This window comes from Papaver somniferum, chromosome 1 (assembly GCF_003573695.1).
Source record: "Papaver somniferum cultivar HN1 chromosome 1, ASM357369v1, whole genome shotgun sequence".
Lineage (NCBI taxonomy): Eukaryota > Viridiplantae > Streptophyta > Magnoliopsida > Ranunculales > Papaveraceae > Papaver > Papaver somniferum.
Genome location: NC_039358.1, coordinates 236,363,207 through 236,381,505, shown reverse-complemented (window position 1 = coordinate 236,381,505; position 18,299 = coordinate 236,363,207). Strand labels below are relative to the sequence as shown.

General features: G+C 36.2%; 2 protein-coding genes across 2 annotated transcripts; both read left to right on the top strand.

The window, feature by feature from the left end:
• The first annotated feature begins 330 nt into the window (after window positions 1-330).
• On the top strand, window positions 331-2,416 carry LOC113338809. The gene is made up of 2 exons (XM_026584198.1): window positions 331-596; window positions 775-2,416. Exon 2 carries the CDS (start codon window positions 1,059-1,061, stop codon window positions 1,773-1,775), a length of 717 nt encoding a protein of 238 aa, XP_026439983.1. The 5' UTR covers window positions 331-596; window positions 775-1,058; the 3' UTR covers window positions 1,776-2,416.
• Window positions 2,417-8,616: 6,200 nt separating this feature from the next.
• LOC113273167 lies at window positions 8,617-9,231 on the top strand. Its single transcript, XM_026522931.1, has one exon. The coding sequence runs from the start codon at window positions 8,617-8,619 to the stop codon at window positions 9,229-9,231; it is 615 nt and encodes a 204-aa protein (XP_026378716.1).
• Window positions 9,232-18,299: the final 9,068 nt, after the last annotated feature.

The window sequence follows — 18,299 nt, the reverse complement described above, 5'->3', positions numbered from 1 at the left end:
TTTAATTTTTATATATCTAAATTAATCCTATTTCAATCCGTTATAATCCAAAGTTATATATCTATAAGAATCTACATGATTCTTTTAATAAACATAATAAATCCACTGGATTCAGGTAAAACTAGTATCTATTTTTATCCATATAAATCATAATCCAATACACCCCTCATAATGAAATTGAAAATTTGTGTTAGGTTTGATTTGACAAAAAAAATGACCATAAAAGGGACTCTCTCACTACGGACCCTCCGGTCGTTCGGCCCAATGAACTGCATTCTTGTCAAAAACATTACAAAAATTACAAAGATTTGGAGTTGGAGAGGAAGAAGCTGCCTCCGGATGAAGAGCGCTGTTGTCAAAATGGTGGAATTAGAATCTATAAATACAGATGCAAGAATTTTAGGATGGGTCACGGTGCTGCTGCTGCTGGTGATTCTGTTCCTAAGAGAAGATATTGTGAAAAGCATTACAATTATTATAAGAATCGTAAGGAGAATAAGAGAAGTGGATCGAGGAAGAAGAAGGAACTAGGGGATCGAGGAAGAAGAAGGTAACGGAGGAGGAAGATGACCGGTCCCTTAATGGTACCTGTGACTGTGAGTGATATATTTCTTACATACATTTCTCAGTCTATCTTTAATTTATTGATTTCTTATATATTTTTATTCGATTCGTTTGCTTTAAATTATGATAACTAATTGAGAAATTTACATCTGTTGATTTAAGTCCCCCCGATCATTGCATTGTCTAACTAATTGGGAATTTTCTATCCAGCGGTAGTTCTGCCAAAATTGGGGCAAAGAGGGAATTTGTAAGAATTGTCTGGAATACTAAAATCATTGACAGGAATGAGGGAACCTATAGTTGTAATTATGAGTTTGATTGATAGAAATGAAGAGTAAAAATCATTGCAGCTCATATACAAGGTGGCTCTGCCAATGTTGGGACCAAGAGGAACAAGAACACGGAAATGGAGAAGAAGAAGCTGCCTCCAGATGAAGAGCGTTGTTGTAAAACTGGTTTTGGAGGATGGAGATGCAAGAACTTTATGATGGGTCATGGTGCTGCTGATGATGATCATACTGCTCCTAAGACAAGATACTGTGAAAAGCATTACATTCTTCGAGAAATTTAAATTAGCAGAGGTAGAAACCAGAAAGACTGCTGCTAGAGATGAGGATGCAGCTGAATATTGGAGGAACAAGTGTTCTGATTTGGAGACTCTAGTCCTGGCGTTGGAAATTGAAAACTTAACAATGAGGTATGAAGATAGGCCAATATTGAGATGTCAAGAGTTGCATGATTCTGAAAACTTTGAGTGCGAAGCGCGGGGTTTGCAGAATGAAATTACTCAAACTGGTGAAAAGCGAAGACATGGTAAAAACAACAGGAGCAAACCTAATGCTGAAACCAGCTGTGAAGGGAGGAAGAACTCTCATGTGTATGAATCAGAGTCTGAATTTCCCAAGTACCCTGTTGTGAGCATTCCTTCTGGAAGTGTACATTTATTAGATGGGGGTGATAGTGTTGAAGAAGGGGATGGTTGGTGCTGTTTGGAAGAGAGACCATCTCAACATGGATCATCATCTCAAGCTCATGATCTGGAAATGAGTAACAAGTCATTTGGGGACATGGTCTCGGACGACGGAGTCGGTGATAGTCTTGGCGAACCTGAAGATTCTAATAGTTTTGTTGATTCAAACATTTCTCTTGGTGACCCTACGGATAACAAAGACGAACTGGATTGGAAATCTCCTTTTATTAACCTCCTCTAATTTTGTACACATAGGAAATACAAAACTGGGTTAACATACCATACAATACATCGGATGTGTAAATGGCTGTGTATTGAGTCTGCAATGTAGTAAGTCATATAATGGAAGCTACACTTCCCTAGGTTGAATTAAAGCTTTATGACACTATGATGGATCCCATATTAGGTGTCTCAAGTTCTAGTTCCAGAGATTCAGTTGACTCCCCAAATTAGAGTATATTGGAGAGAAGGACTAGTTAGCCGGATATTCAATATGGACGAGTTGGATTCTTGTAGATGGTTATCAGATGCAGAGGAGTAAATTGGTCTTATTAACTTAAACCAGCTAAAATTCATGATAATTACACTGATCTCAGATCTCAATGGCATGAACAACCACAAACTTGAGCTTATTAACTTAAACCAGCTAAAATTGAATGCACTGTAATCTTTTCTTTGCATCTTAAAAAGTCAGGAATTTGTCTATGAGAGAGCTTCTAATTCTGGTGGTGAGGCAGATGGAGATCCAGGTTGTAAGCATAATATCTTGATTTTCTGCAGATCTACTTTTTTCAACTTACTTCCAGATATGGCACAACAATGGAGAAGACATTCCCTCCAGATTTGATGCCGTTTGTCCCATCCCTAGCACTTTATTTTGCAGTTTAGACTTCTCATTCAGATTTGGAGCACCAGCACTACCAGGAATGACAACGTAGAAGTTGATTTTGAGAGGAAAAGTCATTATGACAATTGAATATCCATTGTTGATGATGATTGTGTCTCTCCATCGCAGAACCAAGATTGAGATCCTTTGTGGAAGAAGTGTAGAGAAAGAGAGGCGGCTAGTTTAGTAGGGAGTGAGAGAGACACGGACCTATATATGCCCTAGTCTTATAAGGTCATCCATCCATCCATCCATCCATCCATCAGGGTTAAACCCTAATGGGAGGAGCCCTTATCAAGAGCTAAGATAGCACTTGGTGGATACAGTATTGTTACAAAAATGATTGGTGTACCGCAGCGGACACCGTGAGACTGTGTGAGAGAGAAAAAAAGGTGGTGGACCCCACCATTAACCCCACCCCCCTGCAAATCTCCCCAGGGCCACCCTACGAGCCGTTGATCATTTCACGGTGCAGCTCAAGGTACATAGTTGTGGTACGTGTATCATTCCTCGTATTGTTATCATAAAACGTTCTCACACCTTGTTTACATTTGACTTTAGGTGAGTCAAGAGAAAGTAGTATTAACATTTAGTCACAGAATTATTGGGCTTTGTACTCTCTAATTTTATCCTCTCAAACCTAGTACTAGGGGTCCAAATTTACCAAATTCGGAACTAGTCAGTCCTTTACTAAACGATTTAGTCAAAAAAAAAATTGATGACAAATATACTCACAAAATGATTTCATGATTTCTTTGTAGTTTAGTTTTTATTTCTTCATTTCCAGCTATGAAAAATTTCTATCTGTTGTTGTCGAAGATGATGAAACTCTCGTTTCAGTTTTCATTTCGATTTATTTCCATTAACTTGATTCATCAAACTGTATTTACAATTTTCATATCCTAGATATTTGGTTTAGCCTTATTTGAGGGTTGTATACAATTGATTTCATTTTTAATTATTAGAGATTGATTGATTCACTTCTCATCACGTAATAATTGGAGGCAAGTTTTTTCAATTACTTGCGATCTTGTTATATTTTCTTTTACCTAGATTTGATCAAAAATATTTTTATTTTTTTTGTTAAATCTTAAACTTCAAATATATCAGTTTGAAAACATGTCGAGAAAACTAGGAAATCATGGGTAAGGAATCCCGATTTTCCATTTCAATTCTTTATGTTTGGCTTCGTTATCATTGAAAACTCAAGTGGTAAAATCTGTGATAGGTTGGTGGATGTGAAACAGTGGAAGATATGTTAGGTTCATTTAATTAGAAATGCATTATGTGGTTGAGGAGTGATTAAGTCGAGACATGAGTACCAATAATATCTTATAATCAATATTTAAGGTAGTAGTGTTTTTTCTGGATGTGTACATGTTTGTACACCAGTGCATTTGATTATCGATATAACAACCGAGTGGCATTGTCTTGTTCTCCCATTTAGATGCAATTAATTCGGAATTTAAGTTTATGTAATTAACATAGAAATTAAAGCATTTGATGACCCTAAAAATACCATTGAGCTATACTAGTAACGATGCAAGTAATCCTCGCGATGGTGATACACACTGTGGATTTCATTCCCACCATGTGATTATATGATTTGTGGATGTAGGGCTGTATCAGTGACACTTAAGATCCCTCGCGTCTAAATCATCTTGTTCCCACCTTATGTAGTATCATCCCATTCCCCCATTGTACTCTCAAATGTGCATCAGGGAGGGAGCCATGTGCAATGTAGGGTAGCTCCCGCCTTCCCTAAAATTTTGAAAACCCCAATTAGTCGTGGTTAGTTTCCTTATTTTGAGGGGGAAAATTCAATATCCACCCTCCTAAATTAATACTCGAGTCATGCTGTGACGAGGTCACCCTTGTGACAACTTCTATAAGAGTGCACTTTATGGCTCTTAGATATTATATCGTAGATAATTTCAAAGTCTCAAACCTAAAAAATAATGCTAAATATAGAGATATAAAAAATAAAAAATATATTGGAAAATAGGGAAATATAGCAAATATGCTTTTATTTTCAAAATCTTGTCTTGAGACGCGTATTTATCTACGATATAATATCTAAGGGTCATAAGTGCACCCTTATAGAAGTTGTCACAAAGATGACCTCATCATTGAATCTCTCAAACCTAATTAACACTATTAGTATAACAGTTCAAACTTGAATTAAGTTGAATTAATACCTACTTTAATATATTCGTAAGTTTAAAAAAGAATCAATAATAAGTCTATTACGAGTAAAATTATCATAATCATGCTAAACAATAGTAATAACTCTAAAATTTTCCTCTTGATCACAATTAAATATTTTTAGACTCGTAAGCGTTCACTGGCAAGACTATGTAAGTGATGCTAAATTTCAAAGTGTTCTAATAAATAATAAATGAACATATAGGTTAATGCAATCTTCTTCCATGTTCGAGAGTAAAAATAAGAACCCGCAATATGCTAGGTTTAGGGTTCATTCCTCTGTCGTTAGATTTATTCTTTGATTTGTCGTAAGGACGAAGGAGAAAATAATGCTAAATATACAGATATAAAAAATCAAAAATATATTATAAAATAGAGAAATATAACAAATATGCTTTTATTTTCAAAATCTTGTCTTGAAATGTGTATTTGTATACTATACAATATCTAAGGGCCATAAAGTGCACCCTTATAGATGTTATCACGAGGGTGATCTCGTTACAGCATGACTCTAAATAGTAAATGTATAAATAATGAGTAGAGATATTTTTCCTGGCTAGTTTGGGGCCTAGTCCACGTATTTGTGGCCTATGAATTTTCTCTCCCAACTCTATCAAATGGCTATGGGGTGCCAAATTTCACAAAAAGTCTAATTTAGCCCCAATTCCTAAAACTAACTCATTTAAATACCAATCAATTACCATTTTCAGTAAAAATCCAAAAAACATAAAAACCTAAACCTAAAAAACTTTCTATTTTCATCTTAATCTTTCCAAATTCACAAAATCGTAATCAAAAATTGATCCTCTTCTCCAACGAACTTCGATCCAACCAAGAAAAAGGTAAATCTCCATCAACCCGTTCTAGTATTCGCATTTCTTCATTGATTTACATGTTTGAATATCGATTTTTGAAAACCAAAATCTTTGATCTTACCCAGATTCGGTTTATGTTAACATATCGTATAAACTGATTTTGAGTTTTGTTCTTCGGCAATGAAGAGCATGCAGAGTAATCAGTTTATATGATGACTAACATCGACCGATTCTGGGTCGGAAATTGAAATGTGAAATAACATCACAAGAATCGGTTTATAAGTGCATTAGCATAACCTGATTCTGGGTACTAAATTCTTTTGAACTCTGGGTTTCCAAAATCGGATTTTATTTGCTTGTTAATGTACCGATTGTGAATTTTCTCTTCCGATTCCATTTCATAATAGGTTTTATATATGCACCACATAAACCGATTGTGGATGCTTGACATTCCTGTTTGTTTTGTTGTTGAGAATCGGATTACATATGTTTAATTATGTACCGATTTTTAACTTGATTTTTTTTTGTTGTTGTAGAAATGGACTTCATCCATCTTGCATTTCACTCTCGAGATCTCACCCATGAGGACATTAATAGGGCACCACAACCAACGGCAGAAAGAAGTATATACAAGTGTGCATATGGGTGTGAGACCCGTCTGGAGAAAGCACTCGCACTGGTAGACAAGCTTGCACTGGAAGAGCTCCATGAGGTCATCAGGTTCGCGGGAGAAGGAGGGATTTTATTTCAGCTGAGAGGGATCGCCACAGACATTTGCAAGCTATGTTTGAAGAAATGGTTGAATATCAAGTCATGGCTGATGCAGAAGCTGATGTTCTTGATGCTGGTGCTGGTGGAGGTGGTGCTGCTACAAATGCTCCTGGTGTTGCTGCTCCTGATGTTGGTGCTCCATGATTTGTAAGTTTAAGTTTTCAAGTTTAAGTTTTAGGTATTAAAAGTTTTAGGTTTTAAGACTTAGTTGTTTAAGTTTTTAACACTCTTTTGGGATGGTTAAGGTTTATATATTGGATGATCCTGGTTTGAACTTAATGCACTTAAATTTTTAATTATAATCTTATGTGTATCAAACAAGTTTATGCATTCTCAATAATTTTGTTACCGAAACACATGTCAACAATCGGGCGACTCGATATGTCAACATAAATTGATTGTCTAGGTCATAAAGGAATCGGTTTATGTGTGGGGTTAGTATAATCCGATTCTTCATGCCTTAGAAATGTTGTTGTTTCTGTATCTTTTTCAAGCTATAATCGGATCACTTGTGCATTTATATAAACCGATTAGTGTCGGTGGAAACTCAAATTTTTTTACATGTCTTTAATCGGTTATGTTGGCAACGATAAAGACCGATTTTGGGTGGCATAAAAACACAATCGGATTTTATAGACCTTCGAGAAGACCGATTGTTCCAAATTATTTCACTTTAAAAAAAATAGTCGTTGGGGCCTTTTTATGTATATAAAAGAGCTCATCCTTGGACCCCATTTGCCCCAAAATTTCTCATTCTATTCTCTCTCACTCCATACCTCCATAAAATAAAACACACCTATATACATATAGTCTCCAAATATCATATCATAATCTACTCTTTCTAACTCTCCCAATACCTCTACATACAACAATGGCATCATTTGATTCAAATGAAGATTTATCCATCACCAAAGCATGGTATGCCTAAACCTGAGTTAAAATCAATCCTCCGTGAGGGTAGATGCCGAAACCTTTTGGACAAAGGTACATAACAAATATAGGCAATATTTTGGAAATCCGAATGGAAGAAGTTTTCAACAAATCCATGCTAGGCACCAAGTCATTTAAAGTGCGATACTTGCTTATTTATTTATTTATCCAACATTAGATTTTGAACACTAGCCACTTTAGCTTGTCCATTGAACAATTTGTAAGTATTTTTGTGGATTATGTAGTTGCATCTTTTCTGATGGCTACACCCAAGTACATCTAACGACTAATAAACTAATAACATTCAAGATTCAAAGATAAACAAGATGTAAAGAACATGAAAGTAAAGATGAACACAAGAATATAACGTGACTCGTCCATGAAGACCTACATCCATAGTAAAGAAACTATCTTCTTTATTGATTAAGGTCTTACCCTTGAAAGAGTTACAAATATCACTTAGATTTGTCATTCTCTCTTTCTCTAAATCTATCTCTAGAATTCTCTATAGAAAGACCATCTAAGATTACATGTTCATTTCCTTCTACATGGACTGGTATTTATAGACAGACTAGACTCGTGAAGGTGTGACCCGATCTCGCCGAGTTGGTGGAGCTGTCATACATCTTCTCATTACTTCGGACGAACTCTATACTATCCCTCGTGATGCCTTGATCGTTTCTCCTCCGAGTTGTCTCGCATTGTGCATTATCGTACTGCATCATCATCGGGTTGTAGTATGGATCATCCGAGTCTTCTGATGTGATGTACCTTCGCCCATGCCTCTTATGATATTTCATTAAATGCGTTCCTTCTTTTTAGACTTGACCGTCTGAGTTGATTAAACCACTCCTTACATGCGTCATACATGTAGCATTGCAGCAGGCATCTCTAGTCAGACGAAATTACCTTTTGGAAGATGATTCGATACTTCTGCCTCATCATCTTATCACGAGACCACCTCTTTCGATGTTGACACGTGGTGATCGGGTATTTTACCCTCACGGATTATTTTACGTAATCCATGTTGTTTTATCTCCCAATGAAACACCATTAACTAAGTAAGTTTATGTTGTGTTGTTGTAGCATGAAGTCATGAAAAAGCGCTACTTGGAGGAAAAGGGGGAAGCATTCGCATTCTATGCAAGCTATCACTTCATGATATCCAAAATTCCGGAGTATGGCCCGGACTTTATGGTGTGGGTGAATCGGACTCGGATTCCTCCGACGAAGATTGATGGTTTTAGAAGTTTTTGTGTAGGTTTTGTGGGTAGACCTTTATGCAAACCCTCACGAGATTATAATTCGTCCACTAGGGTCTCCTAGGGGTTTAAAGGCTTGATGCATGTGCTAGATGCATCCTTTTGTGATTTATAAAGGCTTCAAATAGTGTTATAAAAAAATTGAAACTATCTGGCATGTGTCAAAAGTTAATACATAATTCTAGTGTGAATGTAAAAGGTAATATTTGGGTAATGTGGAATGCTTTTTTATATACTCCTTCTGTGATTTCATCAACAAGACAAGCCATAACAGTGCAAGTGGGTGATGTATTTATTATTGGTATACATGTTGCTTATTTAACCATTGACAGAAGATCTTTATGGGAAGAGTTAGCTCAGCTAAGTGAATTGATTGCACCTTGGTTAGTGATAGGTGATTTCAATATGGTGTTAAATAATGATGAGAAGAAGGGTGGCAGAAATCCTCTTAGAATCTCAATGCAAGAATTCAGAGACTGTTTAGAATCCTGTAACCTTATCCAAGCTCCAAGGTCTGGAATCAAATTTTCTTGGTGTAACAATAGATTGGGTAAAAAGATGATATTATGTGATCTGGATAAAGCTTTTTTCAATATTAAGTGGCTGGAAAAGTATGATGGATGGTGTTATAAAGTTGGAATTAGGGGTACTTATGATCATGGTGCATTATTGGGTGGTAGTTCTGTCCTAAAACCATCTAATACACCATTTAGATACCAATATGTTTGGTCATTTCATCCTGGCTTCTTAAAGGTGATAAAAGACTCATGGGAGGAACAATGTGATGGAAATTCTGCTTTCAATTTCTCAGTAAGCTTAAAAGACTGAAGAATATACTTAAAAAATGGAATTGGAAGGTGTTTGGAGATCTCAGAATTAAAATAAAAACTACTGAAGATGATGTCTTGGATGCTTCTCTGGAATCTGATGCGGACCTAAAAATATAGAGTTACTTAATAATCTAATAACTGCAAGAGGGAAACATGAGTTTGCATCTCAGCAATACAATGAAATGATGAGAAATAAATCTAGTTACAAATGGGTGAAAGAAGGTGGATCTAATACTACTTTTCCATGCAAACGTGAGAATCAGGAGAGCACAAAATAATATTGTTGATGTGGAGAATGATGAAGGTAATTTAGTAACAAATCAATACCAGATTGCTGATGTTTTAGTCAAACACTTCCAGAGGAAGTTAAATGTAGTATTTGATGAAGATCTATTTGCAACAATACCCAAAATTTTAACTGAGGAAGATAATATACTTCTTGATGCTCTTCCTTCTTTGGATGAAATTAAAAATGCAGTTTTTGAAATGGATGCAAGCAGTGCTCCATGGCCTGATGGATTTCCATGGAGTTTCTAAAAATTTGCACAGTTTTAGAGAGAAAGATATCTCTAAGACTGCATTCCTAACTCGTTATGGTTCTTATGAGTTTCTGGTGATGCCTTTTGGGCTTACAAATGCACCAACGGTCTTTATGGACTGGATGAATCGAGTATTTAAAGATTTTCTTGATCGGTTTATTATTGTTTTTATCGATGATATTCTTGTGTACTCTAAGACTCGGGAACAACACGTGGAACACTTACGCTTAGTGTTGCATATTTTGAGAGAGCATCAGTTGTTTGCAAAGTTCTCGAAATGTGAATTTTGGCAACAATCAGTTAAGTTTTTGGGGCATGTGATATATGAATCCGGAGTTTCTATAGACCCTTCCAAGATTGTGGCAGTGTTGAGTTGGAAACAAACTACAACGGTTTCAGAAATTCGAAGTTTTCTTGGTTTAGCTGGATATTATCGTCTTTTCATTAATGATTTTTCTCGAATTTCGGGACCACTTACTAAGTTAACTAAGAAGGGAGTACTGTTTGTTTTGGATTCCAATTGTGAAGACTCTTTTCAGGAGCTTAAGACTAAGCTTACTTCAGAACTGGTTTTGACCTTACCTGTAGAAGGAACGGAGCTAGTGGTTTACACAGATGCCTCACTTCTTGGATTAGGATGTGTTTTGATGCAGGAAGGTAAGGTTATTGCTTATGCGTCTAGGCAATTGCGTGTCCATAATAAGAATTATCCAACCCATGACTTGGAGTTGGCAGCGGTAGTTTTTGCTTTGAAGTTGTGGCGTCATTACTTATATGGCGAAAGATTTGAGCTTTTCACTGATCATAAGAGTCTCAAGTATATGTTTTCCAATAAGGATTTGAATATGAGACAATGTCGATGGATGGAGCTCATCAATGATTATACTTCCGGCTTACAATATCACCCTTGTAAGGAATGTTGTAGCTGATGCCTTAAGTCAAAAACCAAGGGGTTTATTATCTTCTATGATGGTGGAAGAGTGGAAGATGTTGGAGACAGTTGCCGAGTTTGACTTAGACGTCATGATAGACGCATTTATGTGTCTATGTTAATCTCAATTATGTGTATTGTTAGTGCTCTATTTTATACTATTTGATTATTTTATGTCTTTATAGGTGTTTTTGGAGAAATAAAGTTTTGCGCGGAAATTGGCTCGAAAAGTGATTTTTCCACCCCTGGGAGAAAATTGCAAAAGCACCCAAAAAGAATAACTAAAGGCGCCCCAGGTCAGTTGTTAATGGGCACTTCAATGGATAAAGGGCACCCACATGTTATCGGCACCCCAACATAGGATAGGGGCCACCCTTCTTCTTCCTCGTTCAAATGAGTTTAGGTGGGAAAATATGATTTGAAATTCCGGTTGCAGCAAACTTTAATGGACTGAATTTAATCGGGTTTTCTTGTTGGATTGGGTTCGTGTTGGCTTGTAAGGACTAAACAAGGTTCGGGAGTTTTGAGAGATTTTATCTCAGATTTGTTCGAGTATTTGGATTGGGATTGGTTGGTTGGATCAAAACAGGATTGGTAAGAGTTTTGGTTTCGAGGAAAAAGCATGTTGCCATATTTATCTCGTAAAAACAAGGGAAGAGTTGGTTTCGGAATTTAAGGTTTATATATGGCCATTACGTGAGATATAGGAGAAGATATTCTCCTGAGATTCGAATGTATCCAAGTTAGGAGAGTTTGAGAAAGCTTCAGAAGCCGCGTACGAAAAAAGAGAATATTTGGACATGATTTCCATAAACAGGGAAGAAAAATTCTCGGAACTTGGGAGAGAAGAAAAGAGAAGATTTTCCGAGAGATTTTGAGGACCGGTGATGTATAAATAGAGGGGAATAGAGTCAGAGAGGGATGTCGAGAGTTTCGGGGAGTTTTGGGAGTATGCAGAGTCGAGAAGAAGAAGTTCAGAAGAAAAGAAGACAAAGACATTAGGCAGCTCGAGTCGGTCGCTATTCCAGACAGGGACGGACCCAGGAAGAATAAATTTCCTTTTAAGGCCCGGGCTAGAAGCCTTGATCGAGTAAAAAAAGAAAAAAATTGGCTTGTGGACTGGGGAGGCTACCCGGGCTAAAGCCCCCTTTATCCCAACTGTAGGTCTGTCCCTGATTCCAGAGGTCTGTCTCAGGGACTGTAGTTCGCAACAGTGCTTGCTACAGACTTTCTTTCACTGTCAGCAGTATTATTAGTTTTATTGCTTTGTAACAGTGAATCTTCAACACCTATATCCGTTGCAATTCAGCTGTATTATTATTCCTCTTCAATAAAAACACTTTTTGAGCCATGATTTATTATTTTGAGCATGTTTTTGATATGAGGAGATAAACCCCAACACTGGGACGGAGGAAGCCCTTTTTCATCATTGTGGTAATTCTATTAATTCTTTATATGACTTTTTGCACTAAACTTGAATTGATTTATGATTTCTCTTGAATGGTTGTGATTTCAATTGATTGGTCATGCTTAGCTTGAGTGTGTTGATGTCACATGCTTTAGAAATACAGTCATTACTTTCAGAATGTACCTCGGCAAAGAATCAAAGTCAATGAATCTTTAGCATATGAGCTATAATTGTGTACAATTGATTTTTGAACCACATGAGTATGAAAATTGGTGAAATCTCGAGTCTCAGTACCTCTCGATATTGGGACAACTTTTGTGTATATAATTTCTTTATTTTTAGTGTTTTCTATTTTTAAATCTTGAATCAATCTCAACAAGGCCGAGCGAACGATACTTTTCTTATCACTTTCTACAACTTGTTAAAATCACATCAATTTTTGGCGCCGCCGACGCGGACTTGTTTTTAGGTTAGGTTTTAGAATTAATTTTTTTTAGGTTTATTTTATTTTGTTTCTTTTGTTAGATTTTACTTTGGGTATTTTTGTTTTTGGTGTGCAGGTTTTGATGGAAGCTAAAGGTGGAAAGTTGGACTTGCCTAAAATAGCAGAAAATCCCAAATTTTTTGATTTTATTTATTTTTGTTAGTTTTTATTTTTGGAACTTTTATATTTTGTTTGCTTGTTTGTATATATTTTATTTATATATATTAAAAAAAAACAAAAACATGAAAGCACATGTGCACTTCTTATTGCATCATCAGGCACCGATTAGTAGGAAAACACGTAGTTTAATAAGGTGAACCCTCTGGGCGTTATCATCCGAAAAACCACAAGCCTTAGCCTCGTACCTTTGACCAGTCTCTGACTGTAGGTATATTTTCCTAAAGGTAACCCAAGCCTAGCCAAAATAGTGAACCCCCGCATTTGCGTTTGCAAGTGCAGATATTATGTCGAACTGCAGATATTATGTCGAACTGGTATTATAATAGCCAATACAATGAATTTCCGACTGAGCAACATGGAAATTATTCTTATCATGACCATAGTGTGAATAGTGTTTGGGAACGGCAACCTTTTCAAGGTTATGGTTCATACCATGGTGAGACCAATTACTATTCGCACCCGACCATTCATATGAGCAAAACAATCCTTCCTTTTCTTTAGAAGAGTCTCTCAGTAATCATACCTTATTTATGAAGGAAACCTTTAATATTCTTCCAAACAAGCAGTCAACTAAGATGTCTCTAGAAGAGTCTTATAAGAAATTTACTGAGAGTACAAATAGGATTATGGAGAAATTGGCTCAAGATAGTCTTAGTTTTCAATATAGTGTTTCCAATAGTACCCTTGAAAATGAGGATAGTTACTCACATAATCATGATGACGAGGTTTTCATGTTATTACAATGATGATTATGATGAGGATAGTGCTGATGAAGAATCTGAAATATGTAGGCATGGTGATCATGAATTTGTTACTCCAATTGAGCTTTATAATAGTAATTTTATTTCTAGTTCAAATCTCAATAATTTTAATAATTATTCACCTATTCAAAAGGACGGGGATTTGACTAGAACCCGTTTTAGACGATGTAGTATTTCCTTTTGATTGTGAAGCCGATAATGGTTTAGAGGAACGAGTTTATTCTGAGAATACTATTTTAGAGTCTAGCGATTTAGAAACAATAGTCTTAGACAAAGAAGATGAACTCGTAGAGCTTTTAAATATGAGTGAGGATGTATCACCTGAGTATAACCTAGAAAAAGCAATTGACTATTTTCAGGATTATGACGATCTAGAAATTAGGGAAATTGTAGCTAGTCTATCTAGAGACACCCAAAATTTTAAGTTTGGGGGTGATTATCATTCTTCATGTGACTTACCTTTAGCTCTTACAGAGATCCCTCACTTAATACTTGACATATGTGCCTCAACCATCTTAAAATATTATCTTCATACATGTTTTCCTGAACCTACTGATGTTCATAAGGAAATTCAGTTGTTAGAAACCCATCCTCTGGTTGATGTGATTTGCCCAGGATATGATACCCAGATTGACTTTGTTTTCCCACCAAATATTTTTCTTCCAAATGTGGGAACGTATGAGCTTATAAAGCTATCTCTAGTCAGAATAAACCTCAACTTAGTTCTCAGCATGCTCAAACGTATAAAGATCTGTGGAATAAACCAGTGTTACCAAAAGTTCATCTTTTCCTTTGTAAGTGCTTAGGAAATATTCTTCCCACTAAATCTAAAGTTTGTAGATATTCCCCGGACCAGAATGCACTTCGTACTCTTGGTGGCGATAACCAAATTGAAACTGCAGAGCACCTTATTCTTCAATTTACCTTCTCAAAGGAGGTTTGGTCCTTAATTCCTAATGAAAACAGAGTTCTTCAAGATTCTGGTACTGCTATTGACATACAATCCTGCCTACGCAAGTGGATTTCAAACTATAAAGACATGGCTACGTTATGTCACATTCGTACTACTGCCTGAACCATCTGGAGGGATAGATGCTTCAATATTTTCCAAGGAAAATCTTTAACAACAGTTATTACAGCTTCATATGCCATGAAACTCGCAGGGGAAACTATAGTAGCTGGTGCCAATATCTCAGTGCCACTTGTTTCTAGAGAAATTACAATGCATTCGACGACAGAAGCTTTACCTGTTAACTGTGCAATTTTTTATTGTGATGCTTCTTATAGAGATGATTCTAACAGAATCGGTATTGGTATTTACTATATTGATGGAACAGGGAACTATGGAGGCTGCAAAGTTTCAACAGGGATAGCTCGAGATCCAGAAGAAGCTGAATGCCTTGCAATCCTCGATGCTGCTATGTGGGCCAAGACTCTGAACTTGGAAGTGGTATGCATCAAAAGTGATGCCAAGAACTCAGTTTCTTATTTCAAGAATAAGGGTAACCAGATTAGCTGGTCCAGTAGTTCCATATTAGATGATGCTACTTTTATTTTATAAGCTTTTTCTTTCCATTCAGTTAGACATATTCGTAGGAATTCGAAATTTTTACCTTTGGATGATGCTGCTGCAAAACATTGCAGACAACATAACATTTCTGGAGAATGGAGGGTGTCAATGCCTCCTTTCCTCAACCAAGTGTAATTTCTTTTATTTAATTAAAATTATTTCTCCTAGCAAAAAAATGGATAGACTAATTCGATTTTTAACAGTGGGAAATATATGTAACGGTTGAAAATGAATAGATCGTCCCAGATGAGCCGGCTGGTCCATGTCGACCCAAGAAACAAGTCACATTGAGATGACATTCATAGAATATTGATACGCTAGTCACTGTTTGACGATAACGGACACATTTGTATCCAACGGCCATTTGCTAATCTTACCTTTATAAACCGATTTTCCATCCACCAAAGAACTCACACGGCTTTTATTAATTTTCATGGAAAATTTCTTCCATCAATATATTATTTTTTTTAAATCGTTTCAATCAAATTCATCCTTCCAAAATCGTAATTGTGCAGCATTCATTCTTGACGTTTCCATCCCCGTGATTCCTCTCATATACGCATTGAACAAATTTTGTACCACCTCCTTATGACCTTTCCTCATTTCTAAAACCATTTTCTTACGCTATATTATTTTATCAATATCTGTTTTTCTTTTTTCTCAAAAAAATCTTGAAGGTTGTAATCCGAATTTGGGGATTGTTCAGCATCTTGGGCTGCCTTTCTGATTATTTTTTTATTTTTCAACACCCCATTCATCAAGTCTTTTTGAATTTCTATTAACATTAAAATTAGAGTTACCATGTGGAAAACCTTCAGTGTTGGGATTATGGTTTGAGTTTGTTTCTGGTGAAGAACAAGGAAACTCAGGTTGTTGAGAAACATATGGTGATTCCATTGCCTTTGGTACTAGATATCCTTTTAACATGTCGAGGTTATATCAGTTCAGCTATTTAAAGACATGGAAACATGCTCCGTGCTTGAAACCCAGAGAGTTTTTTTTCTCCATTCTTCTCGAGTTTTCCTATACTGCAGTTGGAATATTTTAAAAATTAGTTATTACAACTGAAAAAGTTGGGGTACAACAACCACACCCAATATTTCGCTTAGCAATCTGTATGTAAAAACTCCAATATACTTTCTAGAGAATAAACTAGAAAGTCAGACTCAATCTAGATAAAAAGTATATCAAAGAGTTTATATCTCAATCTCTCGATTTGATATATACTCAAGCAAATAGATATCTGCGAGTCTTTATCAAATACTAGAGAGATAACTTGGATGGTACCAAAGACCAATATCCAAGAATCAATCAATTTAAATCAACAACCAAAAGGTCGGATATTCTAATTGATTGAACAACACACAACTTGTGATATTTCAATTATATGACAAAATATAATGGGGAAAAGAAATAACAAGGACACCGGAATTTTGTTAACGAGGAAACCGCAAATGTAGAAAAACCTCGGGACCTAGTCCAGATTAAACACACACTGTATTAAGCCGCTATAGACACTAGCCCACTCTAAACTAACTACGGTCTGGACTGTAGTTGAACCCCAATCAATCTCACACTGATCCAAGGTACAATTATGCTCTTACGTCTCTGATCCCAACAGGATGCTACGTACTTGATTCCCTTAGATGATCTCACCCACAACTAAGAGTTGTTACGACCCAAAGTCGAAGACTTTAATAAACAAATCTGTATTACACAGAAAAATCTACGGTAATAGATAAATTCGTCTCCCACGAATATACTTACGAGTTTTGTTCCGTCTTTTGATAGATCAAGGTGAATAGGAACCAATTGATAAACCGAACTTATATTCCCGAAGAACAGCCTAGTATTATCAATCACCTCACAATAATTCAAATCGACGCAACGAAAAAGATATTATGGAATCACAAACGATGAGACAAAGTGTTTTTGATTACTTTTCTATCTTGCCTATCGGAGATATAAATCTCGAGCCAGTTATTACAATTGTACTCATAACGATAGAAGATGCAAGATCATATCACACAACTACAAGGAAAGTAGTATCGGTCTGGCTTCACAATCCTAATGAAGTCTTTAAGTCGTTAACCTGGTTTTAGAAGAAGAAACCAAAGGTTAAAGGACAATCGACTCTAGCTATGCAACTAGTATCACAGTAAGGTGTGGGGATTAGGTTTCCCAGTTGCTAGAGTTCTCCTTTATATAATCTTTCAAATCAGGTTTTGCACTCAATGTTAGCTTGGTAACAAAGCATTCAATATTCACCGTTAGATGAAATCCTGATTAGATTAAAGCTAATATTTCTCAACCGTTGGATCGAAAACTTAGATTGTTACACACAAATGAAATGTCCAATTTTGGGTTTATGTAGCTGTTCCCAAACATTAACAATTGTCGGTTCAACAATAGTTAACCAAATGGTTAGACATATGATCACTTTCATATCCACCATATTCTTCTTCACCATAACTAGTTCAAATGACTCAAATGAACTAGTTAGAGAGTTTTTCAATTGCTTAGATCTTGTAACTACACAAGACACAATTGGAGCAAAAACGGTTTGATTCACTCGAACGGGTTCATGAACTTTATAGCCACGGTTTGCAAAAGCATTCCTTAGTTTATATAAACGTGAGTTCAAGAACAACTGATTTTAGATATAACCTGCTCAAGTTCGTGGACTGGGTTCGTGGACTTAAGCTCACGGAAGGAGTTCACAAACTCCAGCAGAAATTCTCGGGTCGAGAACTTTCCCAGTTCGCGGACTGAGTTCGCGAACTTGACTGTCGAGAATTTTCCCAGTTCGCGGACTGAGTTCGCGAACTTGACTCACGCCACATTCCGTTTCTCTTGATCAACAAAGTTCGCAAACTTTGGTTCAAGGAATAAGAACTTATCCATATATGTGTTTCCACAACAATGCTTATATCCTACCAATGGTTATGTAATCTAAACTCTCATTTCAATCATTGAAACATTCTCAGAGGACGTTATATAACCGTTATTCACGGACCATTTTTCATCAGAGCAATTTCCAAAGTGATTGAAACATAACATGGCATTCATCACTAGGTAAAGATGAATTTGTCTAAAGCGAAAGCTTACCAACACATATTTCGAGAAGTAGATAGGCGAGTTACACTCGGATCGAAATAGCAAATATGTATAATGAAAGTCTATATATCAAACC

What these genes read in the sequence shown, in the direction of transcription:
- LOC113338809 (XM_026584198.1), top strand. Translation starts at nt 1,059, where the DNA reads ATGGTGCTGCTGATGATGATCATACTGCTCCTAAGACAAGATACTGTG.
- LOC113273167 (XM_026522931.1), top strand. Translation starts at nt 8,617, where the DNA reads ATGTGGAATGCTTTTTTATATACTCCTTCTGTGATTTCATCAACAAGA.